Consider the following 23,339-nt stretch of genomic DNA (forward strand, 5'->3'; position numbering starts at 1 on the left):
TCCTCTCCTCTCCTCTCCTCTCCTCTCTCTCTCCTCTCTTCTCTTCCCTTCTCCTCTCCTCTCTTCTCCTCTCTTCTCCTCTCCTCTCCTCTCTTCTCTTCTCCTCCCTTCTCCTCTCCTCTCTTCTCTTCTCTTCTTCTCTCCTCTCCTCTCTTCCCTTCTCCTCTCTTCTCTTCTCTTCTCTTCTCTTCTCTTCTCCTCTCCTCTCCCTCTCCTCTCCTCTCCTCTCTTCTCTTCTCTTCTCTTCTCTTCTCTCCTCTCTTCCCTTCTCTTCTCTTCTCTTCTCCTCTCCTCTTCTCTCCCCTTTGCTTTTTTCTCCTCTCCTCTCTTCTCCTCTTCTCTCCTCTCTTCCCTTCTCCTCTCTTCTCTTCTCTTCTCTTCTCTTCTCTTCTCTTCTCTTCTCTTCTCCTCTCCTCTCCTCTCCTCTCCTCTCCTCTCCTCTCTTCTCTTCTCTTCTCTTCTCCTCTCCTCTCTTCCCTTCTCTTCTCTTCTCTTCTCCTCTCCTCTTCTCTCCCCTTTGCTTTTTTCTCCTCTCCTCTCTTCTCCTCTTCTCCTCTCCGCCTCTTCTCCCCTTCAAGAGCTGTAATGACGTGGTGCTGGAGAGATTTGGGTCAGAGCTGAAATACGACACAGCCCTGCGTCTGGCTGCCTTGCAGATGTACATCCTCACCATTAACACCAAACAATCGCAGAAAGTCTCCCTCAAGTACATTGAGTGAGTAGCTTGGGTTTCACACTGCTTCCCACAACCAGGTCAACACAGAACAGATCCGATGTCTAAGTTCAAACATGGCACTGCATTTCCTTGCATGTTCAATCCAGCAACACATTGTTATGAGAGCTTTTGACACCCTCACAACATTAGACTCTCAACACTTACTCAGTGACTTGAGATTAATGTGGAAATAAAAAAATCATTATCTGGCTTGGGTGTCTTCATGAAGGAATTACATCCATGTCAGATACAGTAACGATTTCCCCATTGATTGGTGCGTCATAAATACCACAGGTATTTAATATGGATATTGATTATAATCGACTAGCTGTTGGCTAATCAATGCATCCCCTCTTTATAAAGTGATTGATTTTTGCTGGACGAATGCATTCTGCTGTTGTACATTAAACCTGCGTTACCATGGTTTCTTGCTCTACAGGAAGGAGTGGGGTTTGGCACTGTTCCTCCCTCCTGCAGTACTATCTAGTATGAAAGAGAAGAACATCAAGAAAGCCCTAACACACATTCTCAAAACCAACCAGAATCTGGTACCTCCTGGAAAAAAGGTAGGGTACCTTTTTATCTCTCTCCTGTTTTCTCTCTCTCTCTCTCTCTCTCTCTCTCTCTCTCTCTCTCTCTCTCTCTCTCTCTCTCTCTCTCTCTCTATGCCTCTCTCTCTCTCTATGCCTCTCTCTCTCTCTATGCCTCTCTCTATGTCTCTCTCTGTCTCTCTCTGTCTCTCTCTATGTCTCTCTCTCTCTCTCTCTATGTCTCTCTCTCTCTCTCTCTCTCTCTCTCTCTCTCTCTCTCTCTCTCTCTCTATGTCTCTCTCTCTCTCTATGTCTCTCTCTCTCTCTATGTCTCTTCTCCCTCTCTTCTGTCTCCTCTTCTCCCCCTCTTCTCCAGCTCACTCTTAAGCACATTGGAAAAGAGCACCACCTAGTGGAATACTCAACCTGATTTCTCATGCTCTCATACATTTCTCACTGTTAGATAATGTAATGCGTCACTGTGACCATTCACAGCGCCACCTTCTTTGTAAAATAAATCCTCTGTGCACATTCATACAACGACAGTAGCCTACATTGCTCATGTTCTCTTTCAGCTGTCAGCATTGCAGGCCAAGGTCCACTATCTGAAGTATCTCAGTGACCTGAGACTGTATGGAGGGCGGGTGTTTAAATCTATACTGCTGGTAAATAACTACCTCTTATTTTCTGAACTTTTGAGTAACGACACATCAAATATCAAATATCAGAATATCATATCATAATAAGTTATACGTTATTAATGGAGTCTGTGTATCCAGAGACAGGCTACCATCTGCATTTCGGGCAAATGCCAGATGGGCTGGTCCATTATTAGCAGTGGGCCTGTCTTAACATGACTTTTTTTGCACAAAATGATAATTATCTGTCTAATATGGGGGCCATAAGTGAAAAAAATGGGCCGGTGTAGGTGCTTCAATAAATAAAATGGGCTGGTGTGGGGGCTTCAAGGAAAAATTGGGCCTGTGTGGGGTCCTCAAGGAAAAAAATGGGCCTGTATGGGGGCCTCAAGGGAAAAAAATGGTCCGGTGTGTTAGAAATGCTAGGGCCGATATGTGGTCCCAGTCCGCCACCGTGTGTATTGTCTTTCAATGGTTTCCGTTCTGCTTTATGCCCACAGCAAGGTGAGAAGCACACAGAGGTGACTCTACTAGTGGGTCCTAGGTATGGCATCAGTCATGTGATCAACACCAAGACTAGCCTGGTGGCGCTGCTGGCTGACTTCAGCCACGTCAACCGCATCGAGATGTACACAGAGGACGAGAAGAACGTCAGGGTAGAGCTACATGTTCTGGATGTGAAGGTGAAATCTTCTAAATTAACTCATTCTGAGTGTGGTATTTTTTCTTCCATTAATCCTATCACAATTAACTTTTTATCAGTTGAATATTGTCACCAATATAAAACTTTTTCTGAAATATTCTATAAAAATATGTAACATTTTGTTAAGACACTCCAGGAACGGATTGTGGATATATAGTTTTTAAATCTTTCAATCTATAGGCCGTCATTGTAACTAAGAATTTTTTCTTAACTGACTTGCCTAGTTAAATAAAGGTTAAATATATATATATATATTTTTTTATCTATAAAAATACAAAAACATGTAGGTAAACTGCATTTTTGGTGCATATTTCCAAATAAAAATGTGATATAATAAAAATGTTACAACATATCAACAATTTCCTTGATTACAAGTCTGGAGAATTTACAGTGCATTGGAAAGTTTTCAGACCTCTAGACTTTTTCCACATGTTGATACGTTACAGTCTTATTCTAAAATAATACTCCCTCCCCCTCATCAATCTACACAGAATACCCCATAATGAGAAAGCAAAAACAGGTTTTTAGAAACTTTTGCAAATGTATAAAATAAATAAAAACTGAAATACCTTATTTACATACTGTAAGTATTTAGACCCTTTCTCACATCTGCTCCTGCCACACCCCCTAGTGGACATCCAGTGCCTCCTTGACCTGCAGCCATTCTCCTAGTTCTCTCTCTCTCTCTCTCTCTCTCTCTCTCTCTCTCTCTCTCTCTCTCTCTCTCTCTCTCTCTCTCTCTCTCTCTCTCCTCCCCCTCCTCTCTCTCTCTCTCTCTCTCTCTCTCCCCCTCTCTCTCTCTCTCTCTCTCTCCTCTCTCTCTCTCTCTCTCTCTCTCTCTCTCTCTCTCTATCTCTCTCTCTCTCTCTCTCTCTCTCTCTCTCTCCTCCCCCTCTCTCTCTCTCTCTCTCTCTCTCTCTCTCTCTCTCTCTCTCTCTCTCTCTCTCTCTCTCTCTCTCTCTCTCTCTCTCTCTCTCTCTCTCTCTCTCTCTCTCTCTCTCTCTCCTCCCTCTCTCTCTCTCTCTCTCTCTCTCTCTCTCTCTCTCTCTCTCTCTCTCTCTCTCTCTCTCTCTCTCTCTCTCTCTCTCTCTCTCTCTCTCCCCCTCTCTCTCCCTCTCTCTCTCTCTCTCTCTCTCTCTCTCTCTCTCTCTCTCTCTCTCTCTCTCTCTCTCTCTCTCTCTCTCTCTCTCTCTCTCTCTCTCTCTCTCTCTCTCTCCCCCTCTCTCTCTCTCTTCCCCCTCTCTCTCTCTCTCTCTCTCTCTCTCTCTCTCTCTCTCTCTCTCTCCCCCCCTCCTCTCTCTCTCTCTCTCTCTCTCTCTCTCTCCCTCTCTCCCTCTCTCTCTCTCTCTCTCTCTCTCTCTCTCTCTCTCTCTGATTGTGTGGTTGAAGACAGGTGTGCTGGAGTCAGAGCAGTTCCCCACCAGCTGCAACCCGTTCCACAATCTAGACCTCTACAAATGCTCAGTCCTGCCACTTCCACTCTGTCAGATCGTAATCTTCATTCATCTCGCTGCTCTGACTCTGGTTCCTGTCTCCTGTTCCACATCTCACCGCCCTGCTCCCCTGTTCTGGATTCAGCTCACCATAACTCCCTTGGATTCCCCTCTGGACTTGTTTACCCTGTTCCAACCCAGCCCAACTCACTCAAACCTCAGCCTCCACATCTGGTTTCCTACAACTCACCCGAACTTCCCTGGATCCACACTTCATCTCTCCCTGTTACGATAAATATCTGGGTTCTTTCATCCCTGTTTTCCTGTCTTGAGTCTGCGCTTGGGTTCCTCTGTGCTGCTCCGCCTAACACCCTTTGCTATGAGACTTGAAATTGAGCTCAGGTGCATCCTGTTTCCATTGATCATCCTTGAGATGTTTCTACAACTTGATTGGAGTCCACCTGTGGTAAATTCAATTGATTGGAAATTATTTGGAAAGGCACACACTTGTCTATACAAGGTCCCACAGTTGACAGTACATTCAAGCCATGAGGTTAAAGGAATTGTTTGTAGAGCTCTGAGACAGGATTGTGTCGAGGCACAGATTTGGGGAAGGGTACCAAAATATTTCTGCAGCATTGAAGGTCCCAAAGACTATTCCTAGAGCTGGTTGTCTGGCCAAACTGATCAATCGGGGTAGAAGGGCCTTGGTCAGGGAGGTGACCAAGAACATGATGGTCACTCTGACAGAGCTCCAGAGTTCCTCTGTGGAGATGGGATAACCTTCCAGAAGGACAACCATATGCAGCACTCCATCAATCAGGCTTTTATGGTAGAGTGGTCAGACGAAAGCCACTCCTCATTAAAAGGCACATGACAGCTGCTTGGAGTTTGCCAAAAGGCACCTAAAGGACTCTCAGACCATGAGAAACAAGATTATCTGGTGTGATGAAACCAAGATTGAACTCTTTGGCCTGAATACCAGTGTCACATCTGGAGGAAACCTGGCACCATCCCTACGGTGAAGCATGGTGGTGGCAGCATCATGCTGTGGGGATGTTTTTCAGTGGTAGGGGGTCTAGTCAGGATCAAGGGAAAGATGAACAGAGCATAGTACAGAGAGATCCTTGTTGAAAACCTGCTCCATAGCCCTCAGGATCTCAGATTGGGGTGAAGGTTCACCTTCCAATAGGACAACGACCCTAAGCACACAGCCAAAATGCAGGACTGGCTTCGGGACAGGTCTCTGAATGTCCTTGAGTGGCCCAGACTTGAACCCGATCAAACATCTCTGGAGAGACCTGAACATAGCTATGCACCAGCGCTCCCCATCCAAGCTGACAGAGCTTGAGAGGATCTACAAAAAACTCCCCAAATACTGGTGTGCCAAGCTTGTAGCATCATACCCAAGAAGAGTTGAGCCTGTAATCACTGCCAAAGGTGCTTCAACAAAGTACTAAGTAAAGGGTCTGAATACTTATGTAAATGTCAGTTGTTGTTTTTTTATTAACCAACATTTCTACAAACCTGTTTTTGCTTATTCATTGTGGGGTATTGCGATGTCATTGTGATGTCATTGTGGGGTATTGTGATGTCATTGTGGGGTATTGTGATGTCATTGTGGGGTATTGTGATGTCATTGTGGGGTATTGTGGTGTCATTGTGAGGTATTGTGATGTCATTGTGGGGTATTGTGTGTAGATTAATGAAGAAATTAAAAACAATTGTATTAATTTTAGAATAAGGCTGTAACGTAACAACATGTATCTAAGGATAGCCACACAACATGGTGTGAATAAAGATGAGTTGGCATGTGGGAAGAGTCTGACTTTCATACAATTACAGTTAAAGAGGAGTATAAGGAATTTAGACTACCAAACGCCAAATGTCTATTTAGGCCCAATCACCATCTGTTCAAGGTAAAGTTACTACATATAGTCCAGTTTGTGACATTCTCTATGAACTGGGCTTCAAACCCCTTTTTAGGGGACCTGCCCGGTTCTGGTACCGATTCCGTCCGACATGCACCCTTAGAAATCGATCTGTGGATACCGCAGATCAAAATTGCCCTATTCCCATGGACACAGTAGTATTTTTCTGAGCCTGTGTGACATACTATTGGACGTGAAATGTGAAAGCACTTGAAGCTGGCGCCACAGACAAAGCAAATAGCTGCAATGTTTACATCGGAGCACATTCAGAGATCGGTTCATAGCCATTAATCTAAATAATTCATAGATTTTAAACAAAAAGCACTTTGTTATTCATAGACGGACATGAAATGAAAGGCGAGTTCCCAACGAGTTCAGAAAGCCAAGCTAGAGCTGTGTGTGACATTCACAGGGATGGGGGCCAATGTTTTGATCAAGAGAGACCTTTAGAAAATATGCACGTTTTCTCTAACACTAAACATACAAATATGTAATTTACAGTTATAAGCAAGGTGAAATCTTATAGTTAGTAATTTTATCATTTGATTATGCTATATTTAGAAAGCATATAAGTAATTTCTAGCCTTATACATACAGTTTTGTTGAATAGGAAATATGTCCAATTTGTTATCATATTTGTACTGTATACTTGCGCTTTTGTCTTAAAAAGTGACTACATCTCAGGAATGCATTTTAACCAGAAAGGTGAGATTTGAACCTTTCTTTGAGTATGTAGCATTACTAGTTATTGTTTATGGCCCTCTCAATAATTACTTTTGGTGATTACGTAGTTTACATTTTTGAAATGAAGTGTCATTACTTGTGGTGAGCTTTGAAATTATGGATTTATGTCCATTTTAACGTGGTTAAAATTCATTACATTTTTATGACGGAAGTATGATAAACAAAATAAAATATACATCTACATCAAGTTTTAGAAATGTTATGTTTATTTTTTAAAGTACTAATATCAAAATACCCTAAAATCTCAGAAATGCTAATTTGATGCAACAACTAAAAAAACCAGCCTCTGGTACTTTGCCTTAATAAGCCAAAATATCACATTCTGTAATAATATCGAGCAAGGAAATAATAATAATAATATATGCCATTTAGCAGACGCTTTTATCCAAAGCGACTTACAGTCATGTGTGCATACATTCTACGTATGGGTGGTCCCGGGAATCGAACCCACTACCCTGGCGTTACAAGCGCCATGCTCTACCAACTGAGCTACAGAAGGACCAGAAGGAAATGAATGCTCAATGAGAAACATTAGAATAACACTAAGTCTTGTCTTAATTCGGCTCTTGACATTACTCTATCTTAGTCTATTTCCAGTTAGTGTGTGTTCATTGTTGTCCTCTATATCTTCCAGCCCATCACTCTGCTAATGGAGTCCACTGATGCAATGAATCTGGCCTGTCTGACTGCTGGATACTACAGACTACTGGTGAACTCTCGGCGTTCCATCTTCAACGTGGTCAAACCAGGGAATGTAGACAACACCGGTGAGTCTCTAGACTCTATACAGTTCTAAGTCCATTGAATATAACTGCTATTGCAGAAATCTGATTATCAACCCCTGGTTTGGTTTCCATCCTCAGGCCATGACTCCAGAGTAAAGCAGGTCTACCAGGCCATAGAGTGGACATACAGCGCTTCCTTTAGGGGATGTGAGGAGCACCAGCACCACAACAACCAGCGCTGCACCAGAGAGCCCTCCACCAATAGAGACACAGACTACATGGACCCTGGCTATATCACTGAGATCCAGCAGCCGCCCCAGTACTGCATGCAAATGGCAGAGAGGGTGGATGCCAGAGGGGGAACCAGTGGTCCAACACATCCCCAACCCTACCTCTGTGTCCCCAGGCCCAAACCCCAGGACTCCCCCCGCAGTGCCAAGGTCTCCTTCACCTTCGGGGATCCTCTGTTAGACAGTGTGGACCCCCAGAACCTGGGCTACCAGAGGCTGATGGAGGAAGGCCCAGAGGTTCTACACGACCCCATGTATGAGCGACTAGATGAGGATTACAACAGCAGGGATCTCATGGGGATGGCCGGGGAGGGATATCCGTACGCTGACAAAATCTTCGGCAACACCGAGTGCAGTGAGGAGCCGCTGCTGCACGACATCTGCTATGCGGATACCACAGACGCGGACGAGGACGAGGAGGACATCAGCTGCGAGGAGGACATGGGACTGATGGGGGATCTGGACAAGGCTAGGTTCCTCACGCTCTCTGGGTCCAGCGATGACATCATCGACCTGACGTCCCTGCCCCCGCCATGGGAGGGTAAGGACGAGAAAGACAACGAAGATGTGTTGCTTCACTCCCTCAACCTGGCCATCGCAGCCCCGCCCCCAGGCTTCAGGGACCGCTCTGATGAGGACGAGCAGCACGGGGGGGGCCGGGTGCCTGTCAAGAAGAGCCAGGGGACCCGTGATAATATCTCAGTGTCCATCATAGACTCAGTCACCACACAGGTGGAGGAGGGCCTTGACGGGGCCCTGGACGAAGCTGTGGTGTCCACATTACAGGCCCTGGAAGCCCTGGCAGCTTCTGAGGAGCGGAGCCCAAAACCACAGTCAGAAAATAGCACAGGTTCTTCTTCTTACACTACTGTAACGTTTATTCATTAACACCACGGAAATTAACCAGACATGAACCTTTTTCATTTGTTGGTGTTGATTTTTCAATAAAAAAAACCCATTTTGTTCTGTGTTTCCATTTTGTGTGTGCAACGTGTCATTCATTTTGAACGTAAAACATTTGCTGTGACACTAATTTTGTCCCCAGAGCTTTTTTTGTGTATCATTTTGTTTTGTTTTTATAATTTATGAAACGTTGCACAAATGCATTTCAACTCATCGCTTTCATTCTTTTTGTACCAATGAAATGTGTACCATTTTATAATATCTCTCAGGTGCCTCAGGTGAAGTTGTTAATAAAATGTCTGTCTCTCTGTGGCACACAGGTATAGAAATATCAAGGGCATTTAGCCCCGAGTCCTCGTCAGACTCTGGCAACGAGACTAACTCCTCTGAGATGACAGAGAGCTCAGAACTGGTCGCTGCCCAGAAACTGTCTGAAACCCACCTGAGACTGTTTGTGGCCACCACTGAGGGCTACCAGACTCTGACTGAGGAGAAAATAGAGTTGCCTGTAGCACAGTATGAGGACGGGAAGGCCCTGGCCATACAGCACGACCCTCAGGAGACCCAGGGGGAGGAGGAGGAGGAGGAGAAGAAGAAAGAGGAAGGGGCCAAGTCCTCGGGTGTGTCATCCACCCAGATCCTATACTCAGAAAGGGGAGAGATGGAGCCAGAGACCATGGAGACCAAGTCCCCCACCGACTACATTAGCAAACTGCACATGGGCTCTTTGATGAGCAAGCAGCCAGGAAAGCACAGTGACCCTGAGGGCAGGACTCAGGGAGATACCAGTGACTCAAGAGAAAAGCAAAACAGCAAAGTCCACTCAAATAGAGGGGAGCCACCCAAATATAATGCTATTGTAAGGGAATCTCCGTACATGAACCAATTCGAGTTGGGGCGAACGCCATATCCATATCGAGAGAAGCCCCCAAGATATCACCGGCCGCCTGAAAACAAAGTGGCCAACAATCTTTCCCCAGACTGTGTGAATGACTCACAAGCCTCCCTCTCTTGCAGGGTAACAATTAAGGGAGACAAGCAGGACTGGGATGAAAGGAGCCAGAGGTTAGACGCTGATTCACACTCCCATGCCAAAGACCCCCACAGTACCCAGGAAGCCAATTTACCCAGCAGCGACCGGCAGCAGCAGCAGTCGAGGATCCCCTCAGCTGAGCAGGATGTCACACGGCTATATGAGTACCACCTTAGTAAGCACATGCCATCGTTACAGAGCAGCGAGGGTGTCCACTCCCTCCAGAGCTCACAGTGTTCCTCCATAGACGCTGGCTGCAGTACAGGAAGCAGCAGATGTGTGACGCCCAGGGACTCCCCCCTCTGCGCTGGAGAAAACATGCATCTACTTTCGGAGTGTTCCCTCAAGGGAATGGGCCATATGAATTGGGAGGAGAAGGCGTATGGCACCCAAGGCCAGGCCACACAGCAAGGCAAGGCTAGACATCAGACGATGGACCCCACCCTGCTGAGGAAGATCCACGCAGCCACCAGTGCCGAGCCTGGGTTCGGTACCGTACGGGGAGATGACTGCCACCGGATGCCCAAGATCAAAGAAACCACAGGTACAACTAAATAAGTGTTTTCCTATAACGTCTGTGTGCTTACAGGTCTTATCCCAGTATTATTCCAACCTCATAGTGTGGAAATATGTATAAAACACAGGAAAATATACTTTTTAAGTGGATTTTTAAGTGGCTTTGGGAGACACAATTCCAGGAGGGAAGTGTGGCTGTTGATAAATGATTCACTCGTGGGGATTAGGATACGCGTCAGACTGACAGGGTATGATTATCCCTTCAGACAGAAAGACAGTAGAATGTCAGTAGTATTTATACAATAATACAGTGCATGCATGTGTAGCACAGGAGGCTGCTGAGGGGAGGAGGGCTCATAATAATGTCCGGAAAGGGAGCGAATGGAATGGCATCAAAACACCATGGAAACCATGGAAACCAATGTGTTTGATATATTTGATACCATTCCACTGATTCCATTCCAGTCATTAACATGAGCCTGTCCTCCCCAATTAAGGTGCCACCAACCTCCTGTGATGTGTAGAGGGTTGTTGTAATAATATTCCTGTGCGTGAGGCCTTCTCAGTCCATTATACAACACTTGCTGCAGGGAGAGTTGGTCAAAGTGCTGAAATGCAACGTTGTTCCATTTTACACCATTCTCTAGAAATCAAGCTACGTTGTGAAAACATAATTAGAGAAAAAAATCTTTCTAAAAAAGTCCTCTGATGAAAACAGGAAAGGGTGATGAGAGATCAAAGCAACGCACCATGTTGTCAGGGAGATGCTTAATGATTCTCTTTGTATTTCTGCTCCCCCTAGTGTAGCTTGTACACAGCTGGAGATGGCTGGTGGGAAAGACTCCTCCTCAGCTCTCTCTGAGGTAAACGCCGCCGCCACCACCACCACCAACTCACTACCATCATTTACCAGTAGCAGCAGCATGTTCAGAGTCCACTGTTCCCAGTGTGCCAAAGCAGCAGGGGTGCCACAGCCCTGAGTCCTTCCCACACTGCACCCAGGCATTCCCCTCAAGCGTACACCCATGTGAACGTATCACAAGCAGCCTCAGGAGTCGGATGTTGAGGAGGAGCTGGAACAGCATCACACCCTGGATCTGGGAGCATCGAAGCGCTGCTGGAAAAAACTAAAACCACTCTGAACGGGAGGAGCGCCCAGAGACTCCAGTCACCCGATGACCCCACCAAGCCACAGAGGGGAGATTAGCTTTTTCCAAGACACTTTCCAAGAGCTTGTCTCAGGGCTCAGTATGGTCTGTTAGATCAGTTAGCTCTCAGTCTGGCAGGAGGATTTTCAGAGGCGCCTCCATCTTGCTGCCAGCATCACTGGATGCCAAGCAGCTCCGAGCCATGCCACTACCCAGACTGCACCCCAGGAGGTGGTGGATGAGCCTGGAGGAGGTGCCACGAGCCCTTCACTCAATGCTTCCCCAAGAGGAAGACCAACATGGTTGGGGACGATGTAGATGAAGGTAGAGAAAACCCCATCCCACAGCCGTTCTCTGGAGGTCAAAGAACCCAATCACTCCCTAGCAACCTCAGTGTTGAGGTAGAGAACACAATCTCTCTATACACCTCTGGAGCTGAACCCTCCACTGTGGCTGAACAGCTCAACATGGCCAGTGTTGTGACTGTGAGTGATATGAGTCTGGGAACAATGCTGGCCCATGTGACTTACAGCCTCCCCAAGGGGGTCCCAGACACACAGAGCGATTCCCTTTAGATAATGGCCCTGGTGCGCTCCAGTGTAGGTCAGGGAGGGGGCCAGAGAGAGGTCCATAGGTCAGAGGTCAGGTAGCCCGACCTATGGAGATTCAGCCAGCTGCTCTCCATGAAGGCCCTAGAGTGAGACAGCGCCTGTAGTCACATGGCCCTGGTGCATCCTGCTCACCCTGACTCAGTTTCCACATGCTCTGCTGCTTAACAAAGGCCTGCCTGTCACTGGTGGAGGGCTTTAGCCATGATAGCCGGTCAGCGCGAGCTGGTCGCCAAGGTGGACGAGCTGGTCACCAAGGTGGACGAGCTGGTCGCCAAGGTGGACGAGCTGGTCGCCAAGGTGGACGAGCTGGTTGCCAAGGTGGACGAGCTGGTCACTAAGGTGGACGAGCTGGTAACCAAGGTGGACGGGCTGGTCGCCAAGGTGACTAGTTGGTAGCCAAAGTGACGAGTTGGTAGCCAAGGTAGACGAGCTGGTCGCCAAGGTAGACGAGCTGGTAGCCAAGGTGGACGAGCTGGTAGCCAAGGTGATGAGCTGGAGGTGACGAGTTGGTAGCCAAGGTGGACGAGCTGGTAGCCAAAGTGATGAACTGGTAGCCAAGGTGATGAGCTGGAGGTGACGAGCTGGTAGCCAAGGTGATGAGCTGGTAGCCAAGGTGGACGAGCTGGTAGCTAAGGTGGACGAGCTGGTAGCCAAAGTGACTAGCTGGTAGCCAAGGTGACGAGCTGGTAGCCCAGGTGATGAGCTGGTAGCCCAGGTGATGAGCTGGTAGCCAAGGTGACGAGCTGGTAGCCAAGGTGACGAGGTCGTCATGAGTTATGTCTGCTTGCAATTGCTGAAACGGCTTCGGGCAGTTCCCCCGATGACACATCACTCTACCACCATGTCTGCTATTGTCAATACACTGAGTTGCTCAATTACAACACTCCCTTACAAGTAAACAGAACAACACGGTTGTCTTTCTGATTAGTGATTTCAAAGCCATACATTAGAGACATGGGTTTATTCGACTCAAACCAATGTGAACTGCTGTGACATACCTTTGCCTTTTCTGAATCGTGATGACACTTTTAAAAGAGATTATATTCAGGCCTCTGACCAGAAAATAATTCACCTTAGGGTATATAAACTGATAATACTTGATAAGTATACTTTTACAAATTGATAATGGGGTGTAATGTGTAGATAGACCTCTATTGGATCTGCATTATATTTGTATTCATTGTATTGAAATATTATTTTACACATGATACATATTATCTGACAAAGAGCTCTAGACAAATCAATGTGGAAGACAATTAATTATATTATGTGACACAGTCCATTGTGACCTCAATCTTTTTCATTTGCTGAATCCACCGTAGTTTATGAATCTTTGCACATGATCACTGAGTAACTTTCCTGTTATTTAGGTAGTCAGCACTGTAACATATTAAAGGTTTAAAACGCTGCAACCTGATTATGGTCTCCTTTATTCTTCTGATAACAAATGGCATACAATGTAAAGGTCCAATTCAATTTTCAATTATCAATTTCAAAATATTTCACGAATATTGTTTTCTTGTTCTCTAAAGCCAAGCCCCTTTCTGCATGAGTGAAGGGAGCTTACTTCATCTTTCTCATAATTTATAACAAAACCTCTCCTGGACCATGTTTGGTTGAATAACAATGTTGAATTATTTAGTGTTTGGAAGCTGGAGAGTGTGTCTGCATGGTGTATTCTAACCTTGCCAGGCACAGACAGCGCTGTTTTTCACTGCAGCCACTAGCTACTGTTCCAGTTGTCCCTGCATGCACACCCAACTGATGGAAAGTTTTGTGGTATGTTTCTCTAAACCTAGGTTTGTTTCACTTTCATTTACAGAAAAAAATAACCTGAAACTGTGGTAACAAAATAGAGAAATGTGTCAGCACATGTCTCCAAGTAAACACGTTTCCTCCTTTTATACAGTGCCTATAGTCAAAGTCTACACACCCTTCGCAAAGTTTTCACATTTTACTACCTTAAAATTAAATCTAAACGTGAAACGAAATGTATTGAAATTCTTCCAAATAAATACCAAATTGAAAACTAAGATGTCTTGATTGCATGTTTATTCACACCCCAGAGTTAACACTTGGTGAAAGCAGTTTTGGCAACAATTACAGCTGTGAATCATTTTTAATAAGACCTTATTAATGCAGTCTCCGCTAACATGGGAACATTGCTTTAAAATTGAAATCACGCTGTAAAGCTGAACTTCTGCAATACATATTGAATAGAGACCTAAGGCACCTTTTCCTTTAACTTTTTACCTTGGCTTTGCTCCTTTCATATTTCCTTTGATCCTGACAAACTCCCCAGTCTCTGCCAGTGGCAAGCATACCCATAACATGATGCTGCCACCAAATACTTAGTGTTTTACAACATTTCATTCACCACATTACTAACCTGTATGACAACTTGAAAAGAAGGAAGCTCTAAATCCACATTCTGTTTGCAACAAAAGGCCCTTAAGTAATTCTGCAAGACAACGTGGCAAAGAAATGTCATGTTTTGCCTAAATTAAAAACTTGAATACAACACATCACAAAGTGAAACCCTCTGTATTTGGTGGCAGCATCATGGTATGGGTATGCTTGTCACCGGCAGGGACTGGAGAGTTTGTCAGGATCAGGATTCCACCAAGTGTTAACTCTGGGGTGTGAAGACATATGCAATCAAGACAACTTTGTTTGAATATAATTTTTATTTCACTTTCAAAATGTGGAGTAGGTTGTGTAGATCGTTTGGGGGGGATCCACTTTAATCCCTCTTTAGATTTAATATTAAGGCAGAACATTTTGAAGACCGCAATGCTATCATAAATAAGACAAACTATATGCATATTCCTATCAATAAATGTTAAAAATCAAGGATGAGCACATGCTTGAAAGAAGCTCCATTCACACACAATTAATCAGTACTGCTGCAAACTGCTTAAATTATTTAAAAAATATATAAATGTAAATATATATATGTAAATTAAGCTATTGAATGTATAGTATTGGATTTATAGACCAAGAAAGCCTACATACAGAAAATGCTGATCAAGTGCTTCAATTAAGCCTGTACCAGAAATAGACAACATTGATTGATTTAACAATTTAGATTTTAGGAACTTGACCTTAGGTAACAGTTGTACTATGTGCCTATTGATAGATAGGTGTCTAGCATCTGCCTAAAGGGAAGTGGAAACTATTAAAGACACTTTCACTCACACATCTGTTGTCCTTCGTTCCATCAGCCTGTTGTTTTCATGTTTTCACATGAACATTTTATCGTTCAAGGTACTCCTTTTATTTTACAGTAAGAGAGAACTGAACCGTGAGAACTTATCCACACAAACATTGATCTGAACAATGTCTCACATGATGGTAAGAATACCTTTCATATGGTAATACATTTAATATGGTAATACATGTAATATAGTAAACATGTAATATGGTAATATTGTAATACATTTCATATGATAATACATGTAATATAGTAAACATGTAATATGGTAATATTGTAATATAGTAATACATGTAATATGGTAACACATATAATATGGTAATAGATTTAATATGGTAATAGATTTAATATGGTAATAGATTTAATATGGTAATAGATTTTATATGGTAATACATGTAATATGGTAATAGATTTAATATGGTAATATATTTCAAATGATAATGATGAAAATGAAGAAACTGGGGATGAACCTCTAAACTGGGGATGAACCTCTAAACTGGGGATGAATCTCTAAACTGGGGATGAATCTCTAAACTGGGGATGAATCTCTAAACTGGGGATGAACCTCTAAACTGGGGATGAATCTCTAAACTGGGGATGAATCTCTAAACTGGGGATGAATCTCTAAACTGGGGATGAACCTCTAAACTGGGGATGAACCTCTAAACTGGGGATGAATCTCTAAACTGGGGATGAATCTCTAAACTGGGGATGAATCTCTAAACTGGGGATGAACCTCTAAACTGGGGATGAACCTCTAAACTGGGGATGGATCCTCTAAACTGGGGATGAATCTCTAAACTGGGGATGAATCTCTAAACTGGGGATGAATCTCTAAACTGGGGATGAATCTCTAAATTGGGGATGAACCTCTAAACTGGGGATGAACCTCTAAACTGGGGATGAACCTCTAAACTGGGGATTAACCTCTAAACTGGGGATTAACATTTACATTACATTTAAGTCATTTAGCAGACGCTCTTATCCAGAGCGACTTACAAATTGGTAACCTCTAAACTGGGGATGAACCTCTAAACTGGGGATGAACCTCTAAACTGGGGATTAACCTCTAAACTGGGGATTAACCTCTAAACTGGGGATGAACCTCTAAACTGGGGATGAACCTCTAAACTGGGGATGAACCTCTAAACTGGGGATTAACCTCTGTCTCCAACATCTAAGCTAACACGATGGTCGTACCATGGATCATTTAGTTATTTAATTTGGGATTTTAGGACCCCTTTAAGGTATAAATTCAATAACATTGAATTTGGCCTTTGCTACTACAGAGACGCATTGAATCAGACATCTAAAAATAAATAAGCAATGAAGTTTTGAAGAGTCTGTCCTATATCTAGGAGATACAAGAAAGCTCAGGAAATATTTTAGTTTTTTTGACACATATTTAACCTCTTATTTTTGTTGGCACAAAACAACCTCCATACTTCCATTCGTTTGCATTGGTTACCTTCAGACAGGCTGTAGAGCAAAACAGAAAACACTGAACGGTTTGACCTTCCAACTGTTATAACCACTCTATGGAAAGGATAGTGGTTATAGTCGTTTTGAAGGCCAAACTGTTCGGACACTACATACATTTTTCGTGAGAAGACTGACTTTCAGGACGTCTCATGGTCTGACAAACACCGCTGTAGCTTGGACACCTTCCACCGCAGATGCAGAAGACCAACAAAGGTAGATGTGGCGGATTGAGACAAAAATATAGGATTTCTCTGAAAATAAACTGACAGATTTTGATGGGGATTTGTTTTAATCATGTTACTTAGATTGATGCATGTGTGGGCCAATGGACTCTTAATTAACCATGATTATAAAGGACTCAATAGAGGTGAATGAAAAAGGAAACCGCATCACTGATCTTTAATAAGCGTACGTATCAGACACACGGCCTTCGTCGACGAAGCTTATTAAAGATCAGTGATACTTTCAAGAGCAGTGTGCGGTGTCCTTATTCCTTCATCTTGTTCAACTGTTACCATGCACCTGCAAAAAAAGATTGCTCAGATGTGCGCGTGCCTTTTGAATTTTGACTCAATAGAGGTAAAAGGACATTTTTATATATTGTTTTAAGTTATGTCTATGCAGAACAACATACTAAAGGTCAGTAGAATCAGAATAAGAAATAGTAGAAAATAAAAAATGCTATCACAACCTTTTCATAAATAAACCAACATCTGCAGTAGCTTAGTTTAGCTGAGCCACTGGTTTCTATATTTGTATATTTTATTGAGCAGTTAATTTACTAAATTATTTTAAGACTCTCTTGTGTCCTAGGGTTTATGAGAGGCTACATGCAAATAAGACTCGTTATCATTACCCCTCTAGAAATAACACTGTCCTGTTCCCCCAGAGGTCAGAGTGTGTTATCATTACCCCTCTAGAAATAACACTGTCCTGTTCCCCCAGAGATCAGAGTGTGTTATCATTACCCCTCTAGAAATAACACTGTCCTGTTCCCCCAGAGGTCAGAGTGTGTTATCATTACCCCTCTAGGAATAACACTGTCCTGTTCCCCCAGAGGTCAGAGTGTGTTATCATTATGCCTCTATGAATAACACTGCCCTGTTCCCCCAGAGGTCAGAGTGTGTTATCATTACCCCTCTAGGAATAACACTTCCCTGTTCCCCCAGAGGTCAGAGTGTGTTATCATTACCCCTCTAGGAATAACACTGTCCTGTTCCCCCAGAGGTCAGAGTGTGTTATCATTACCCCTCTAGGAAAAACACCGTCCTGTTCCCCCAGAGGTCAGAGTGTGTTATCATTACCCCTCTAGGAATAACACTGTCCTGTTCCCCCAGAGGTCAGAGTGTGTTATCATTACCCCTCTAGGAATAACACTGTCCTGTTCCCCCAGAGGTCAGAGTGTGTTATCATTACCCCTCTAGGAAAAACACCGTCCTGTTCCCCCAGAGGTCAGAGTGTGTTATCATTACCCCTCTAGGAATAACACTGTCCTGTTCCCCCAGAGGTCAGAGTGTGTTATCATTATGCCTCTACTAATAACACCGTCCTGTTCCCCCAGAGGTCAGAGTGTGTTATCATTATGCCTCTACTAATAACACTGTCCTGTTCCCCCAGAGGTCAGAGTGTGTTATCATTATGCCTCTACTAATAACACCGTCCTGTTCCCCCAGAGGTCAGAGTGTGTTATCATTATGCCTCTACTAATAACACCGTCCTGTTCCCCCAGAGGTCAGAGTGTGTTATCATTATGCCTCTACTAATAACACCGTCCTGTTCCCCCAGAGGTCAGAGTGTGTTATCATTATGCCTCTACTAATAACACCGTCCTGTTCCCCCAGAGGTCAGAGTGTGTTATCATTATGCCTCTACTAATAACACTGTCCTGTTCCCCCAGAGGTCAGAATGTGTTATCATTATGCCTCTACTAATAACACTGTCCTGTTCCCCCAGAGGTCAGAGTGTGTTATCATTATGCCTCTACTAATAACACCGTCCTGTTCCCCCAGAGGTCAGAGTGTGTTATCATTATGCCTCTACTAATAACACCGTCCTGTTCCCCCAGAGGTCAGAGTGTGTTATCATTACGCCTCTACTAATAACACCGTCCTGTTCCCCCAGAGGTCAGAATGTGTTATCATTACCCCTCTACTAATAACACCGTCCTGTTCCCCCAGAGGTCAGAGTGTGTTATCATTACCCCTCTAGGAATAACACTGTCCTGTTCCCCCAGAGGTCAGAGTGTGTTATCATTACCCCTCTAGGAATAACACTGTCCTGTTCCCCCAGAGGTCAGAGTGTGTTATCATTATGCCTCTACTAATAACACCGTCCTGTTCCCCCAGAGGTCAGAGTGTGTTATCATTACGCCTCTACTAATAACACCGTCCTGTTCCCCCAGAGGTCAGAATGTGTTATCATTACCCCTCTACTAATAACACCGTCCTGTTCCCCCAGAGGTCAGAGTGTGTTATCATTACCCCTCTAGGAATAACACTGTCCTGTTCCCCCAGAGGTCAGAGTGTGTTATCATTACCCCTCTAGGAATAACACTGTCCTGTTCCCCCAGAGGTCAGAGTGTGTTATCATTACCCCTCTAGGAAAAACACTGTCCTGTTCCCCCAGAGGTCAGAGTGTGTTATCATTACCCCTCTAGGAATAACACTGTCCTGTTCCCCCAGAGGTCAGGGTGTGTTATCATTATGCCTCTACTAATAACACTGTCCTGTTCCCCCAGAGGTCAGAGTGTGTTATCATTACTCCTCTAGGAAAAACACTGTCCTGTTCCCCCAGAGGTCAGAGTGTGTTATCATTATGCCTCTACTAATAACACTGTCCCGTTCCCCCAGAGGTCAGAGTGTGTTATCATTATGCCTCTACTAATAACACCGTCCTGTTCCCCCAGAGGTCAGAGTGTGTTATCATTACCCCTCTAGAAATAACACTGTCCTGTTCCCCCAGAGGTCAGAATGTGTTATCATTATGCCTCTACTAATAACACCGTCCTGTTCCCCCAGAGGTCAGAGTGTGTTATCATTATGCCTCTACTAATAACACCGTCCTGTTCCCCCAGAGGTCAGAGTGTGTTATCATTATGCCTCTACTAATAACACCGTCCTGTTCCCCCAGAGGTCAGAATGTGCATCTTTCCACGTGTGTGGGGTGATACTGCTGGGCCTGTGGTGCTCCTCTGTGCTGGAAGCTGGAAGCTGGTACCCCAAAACCCTACCCTGTGACGTCACCCTGGTCAGCAACAACACCATGGTCAACGTAGATTGCACTGAGAGAGGACTTCTAGAGGTCCCAAAGGACATCCCCAGAAACACCACCAACCTGACCCTCACCATCAACCACATCCCTCACATTAACTCAACGTCCTTCCAGGGCCTGGAGAACCTCACCGAGATCGACATGCGCTGTAACTGCGTGCCCATCAAGATCGGCCCCAAGGACCGCATGTGCACAGAGAGTGTGACTATCAAGACGAACACCTTCAAAGACCTGAGGAATCTGAAGGCTCTGTATTTGGATGGGAATCAGCTTTCCACCATCCCAAAGGGTCTCCCTCCGAACCTCATTCTGCTCAGTCTAGAGGTGAATAAAATATATACCATTCTGAAGAGGAACCTCTCTGACATCACTAACGTACAGATTCTTTACCTGGGTCAAAATTGTTACTATCGTAATCCATGTAATGTTTCCTATCAAATTGAGGAGGGAGCATTTTTACAGCTTGGTAACATGACTCTCCTATCCCTCAAGTCAAATAATTTATCCTACATTCCCCCAAGATTACCGACAAGTCTCAGAGAGTTGTATCTCTATAATAACAAGATTGAAATGGTTACTGACAAAGATTTTCATAACCTAACCCAATTGGAGATACTTGACCTGAGCGGAAACTGCCCACGCTGTTACAATGCACCGTTTCCTTGTATTCCATGTCCTAACAATTCACTTCAGATAGACAAAAACACCTTTAAAACGTTGAGCAAACTGAGGATACTACGCCTGCATAGTAACTCCCTCACGTATGTGCTTAGAGAGTGGTTTCAGAACTGTAAAGAGCTGCGAGTACTTGATCTCTCAACCAACTTTTTAGCTCGAGAGATAGCATTTACTTACTTCCCACGAGCTCTACCCAACCTGGAAGAACTGGACCTGTCTTTTAACTACGAGCTGCAGAGGTATCCAGCTACACTGCACCTTAGTTCCTCATTTTCCTCCCTGAAATCCTTGAAAGTACTCCGCATCAGGGCCTTCGTCTTCCAGCAACTCACCCTCGAAGACATCAGCCCACTGATTCATCTAAAGAACCTGGAGGTCATTGACTTGGGCACCAACTTCATCAAAATAACCAACCTCAGCATTCTAATGGAACTGAAAAGCTTCAAAATAATAAATTTATCTGACAACAAAATATCATCCCCCTCTGAAAGTGGTCAGTCTGTTGCCTTTTCAGGAGGACAAGCCATACATGGCTCCCCAATGTCAGATTCTGGGCATAACAGCAATGGAGAAGTGAGAGAGATTCATTATTTTAGATACGATGAGTACGCTCGCAGCTGCAAATACAAGGACAAGGAGGATGGGACGCTGAATTCATTCGTCAATACCCAGTGTAGCAAGTTTGGAAAAACCCTGGATATCAGCAGGAATAATATATTTTTCCTTCACTCCAGATTCTTGAACCTTGCTGACCTTAGATGCCTAAATCTCTCTGGAAATGCAATGAGCCAAAGTCTAAATGGTTCTGAGTTTACTTTCCTCACTAACTTACAGTATCTTGACTTCTCATTCAATCGTCTGGACCTTCTCTATTCCACAGCGTTTCAGGAACTGAGAAGTTTAGTTATCTTAGACATAAGCAACAACAATCATTACTTTGAATCAGAGGGTTTGACCCACATGCTTAATTTCACAAAAAATTTGACCAATCTGACGAGATTACTAATGAACTATAATAAGATTTCTACATCCACCAACACAGAGCTGGAGAGTCTCTCTCTGGAGGAGTTAGAGTTCAAAGGTAACCGTTTAGATATGCTTTGGAGAGATGGTGATACAAGATACATCGACTACTTCAAAAAACTGCTAAATCTGAGGGTCCTAGACATCTCTCACAACAACCTCAACTTCATCCCTCAGCAAGTCTTCCAAGGCCTGCCAGACAAACTCACTCATCTCTACATCAACAACAACAGATTGAAGATATTTAGTTGGGAGAAGCTGATTATTCTTCAGTACTTAGAGGTCTTAGATCTCAGTAGTAATAGCATATCAACAGTTCCCCCAGAGCTCTCCAACTGCACCAAATCTCTCAAGACTCTCCTCTTACGCAGAAATCAAATATCCAAACTCTCTGCGTATTTCCTCAAGGACGCCTTTAGTTTGAAGAATCTGGATCTCAGCTTCAATAACATTCAAAACATTGAGCAGACCAGCATCCCTGATGATGTTGTCGATCAAATGGACACGTTAGTCCTGAACAACAACAAGTTCATGTGCAACTGTAACGCCCTCATGTTTGTGATGTGGCTGAACCGCACCATGGTGAACATCCCCAGACTGGCCACCGCTGTGATTTGTGCTGCTCCAGGAGCCCAGAGGGGTCATCCGGTCATCTCCCTGGACCTAGAACTGCAGGCCTGCCAGCATAACTACCTATCCATCATCCTTTACATCCTCCTCACATCCCTGGTGCTCAGCTTCACCGCCCTCTCCATCTCCAGCCACCTCTTCCTCTGGGACGTGTGGTACCTCTACCACTTCCTCCTGGCCAAGTTCAAAGGCTACAGACGCCTGTCCTCGCCGAGCACTGCCTACGACGCCTTCGTGGTATACGACAAGAAGGACCCGGAGGTATCTGAGTGGGTGCTGAAGGAGCTGCTTGTTCAGCTGGAGGACCAAGGGGACCACCCCTTACAGCTGTGTCTAGAGGAACGAGACTGGATCCCTGGCTGCCCCCTGATCGACAACCTGTCCCAGAGCATTCACCAGAGCAAGAGGACCGTGTTCATACTGACGAACAAGTACATCAAGAGCGGGGACTTCAAGACCGCATTCTACATGGCCCATCAGCGACTTATGGATGAGAGAGATGATGTGATTGTCTTGATTTTCCTGGAAAAAGTCCCCAGTCACTCAAAATACCTGAGACTCAGGAAGAGGTTGTATAGGCGGTCAGTGATGGAGTGGCCAACAAATCCTCAAGCACAGCAATACTTTTGGTTTAGCCTAAGGAGTGTACTGGTAACAGACAGTCAAAAACAATACAGTAATCTCTTCAAGGAGACTCTTTGAAAAAGGACGAACACAATGATTTTTCGCCATTTGTTAAGAATGCTTAGCATTGTCCTTTTTTGTGATTGTGTAATGATTGTGTAATCATTGGGTAATGTCATTAATGACAAAAAGAGGGAAGCAAACCAATGGAGAACTTCCTCAATTAATCTATGAAGATTCTGTTTGATTTAGCTCAGATGGTGGGATGGGAATCTGTGGTGTCAGACAGCCAGAGACACTCAAAAACAATACCGTAATCTCTTCAAGAAGATTCTTTGAAATGTTACACTTAGAATATACCTTACCCACTGGGCACACACTGGTTGAATCAATGTTGTCTCCACGTCATTTCATTGAAATGACATGGAAACAAGATGGAATGGACGTTGAATTGACATCAGTGCCCAGTGGGTAGTGTTGATCTTTTAATGTGGTGAT

General features: G+C 44.4%; 2 protein-coding genes across 2 annotated transcripts in view; both read left to right on the plus strand.

Moving 5' to 3' along the window:
- Window positions 1-13,463, plus strand: part of LOC118366579 (FERM and PDZ domain-containing protein 4-like) — a 78,012-nt gene extending 64,549 nt beyond the window's left edge. The window contains exons 10-17 of the mRNA XM_052492933.1: window positions 579-715; window positions 1,155-1,281; window positions 1,821-1,910; window positions 2,384-2,566; window positions 7,329-7,461; window positions 7,558-8,559; window positions 8,933-10,189; window positions 10,964-13,463. Coding sequence (XP_052348893.1) covers window positions 579-715; window positions 1,155-1,281; window positions 1,821-1,910; window positions 2,384-2,566; window positions 7,329-7,461; window positions 7,558-8,559; window positions 8,933-10,189; window positions 10,964-10,968 — 2,934 coding nt within the window. The 3' untranslated portion in view covers window positions 10,969-13,463. The remainder of the gene's footprint in view (window positions 1-578; window positions 716-1,154; window positions 1,282-1,820; window positions 1,911-2,383; window positions 2,567-7,328; window positions 7,462-7,557; window positions 8,560-8,932; window positions 10,190-10,963) is intronic.
- Window positions 13,464-15,131: 1,668 nt separating this feature from the next.
- Window positions 15,132-23,221, plus strand: tlr7 (toll-like receptor 7). Its single transcript, XM_052492934.1, has 2 exons — window positions 15,132-15,274; window positions 19,746-23,221. The coding sequence occupies exons 1-2, from the start codon at window positions 15,260-15,262 to the stop codon at window positions 22,917-22,919; spliced, it is 3,189 nt and encodes a 1,062-aa protein (XP_052348894.1). The 5' UTR covers window positions 15,132-15,259; the 3' UTR covers window positions 22,920-23,221.
- Window positions 23,222-23,339: the final 118 nt, after the last annotated feature.

This window comes from Oncorhynchus keta, chromosome 34 (assembly GCF_023373465.1).
Source record: "Oncorhynchus keta strain PuntledgeMale-10-30-2019 chromosome 34, Oket_V2, whole genome shotgun sequence".
Taxonomy (NCBI): domain Eukaryota; kingdom Metazoa; phylum Chordata; class Actinopteri; order Salmoniformes; family Salmonidae; genus Oncorhynchus; species Oncorhynchus keta.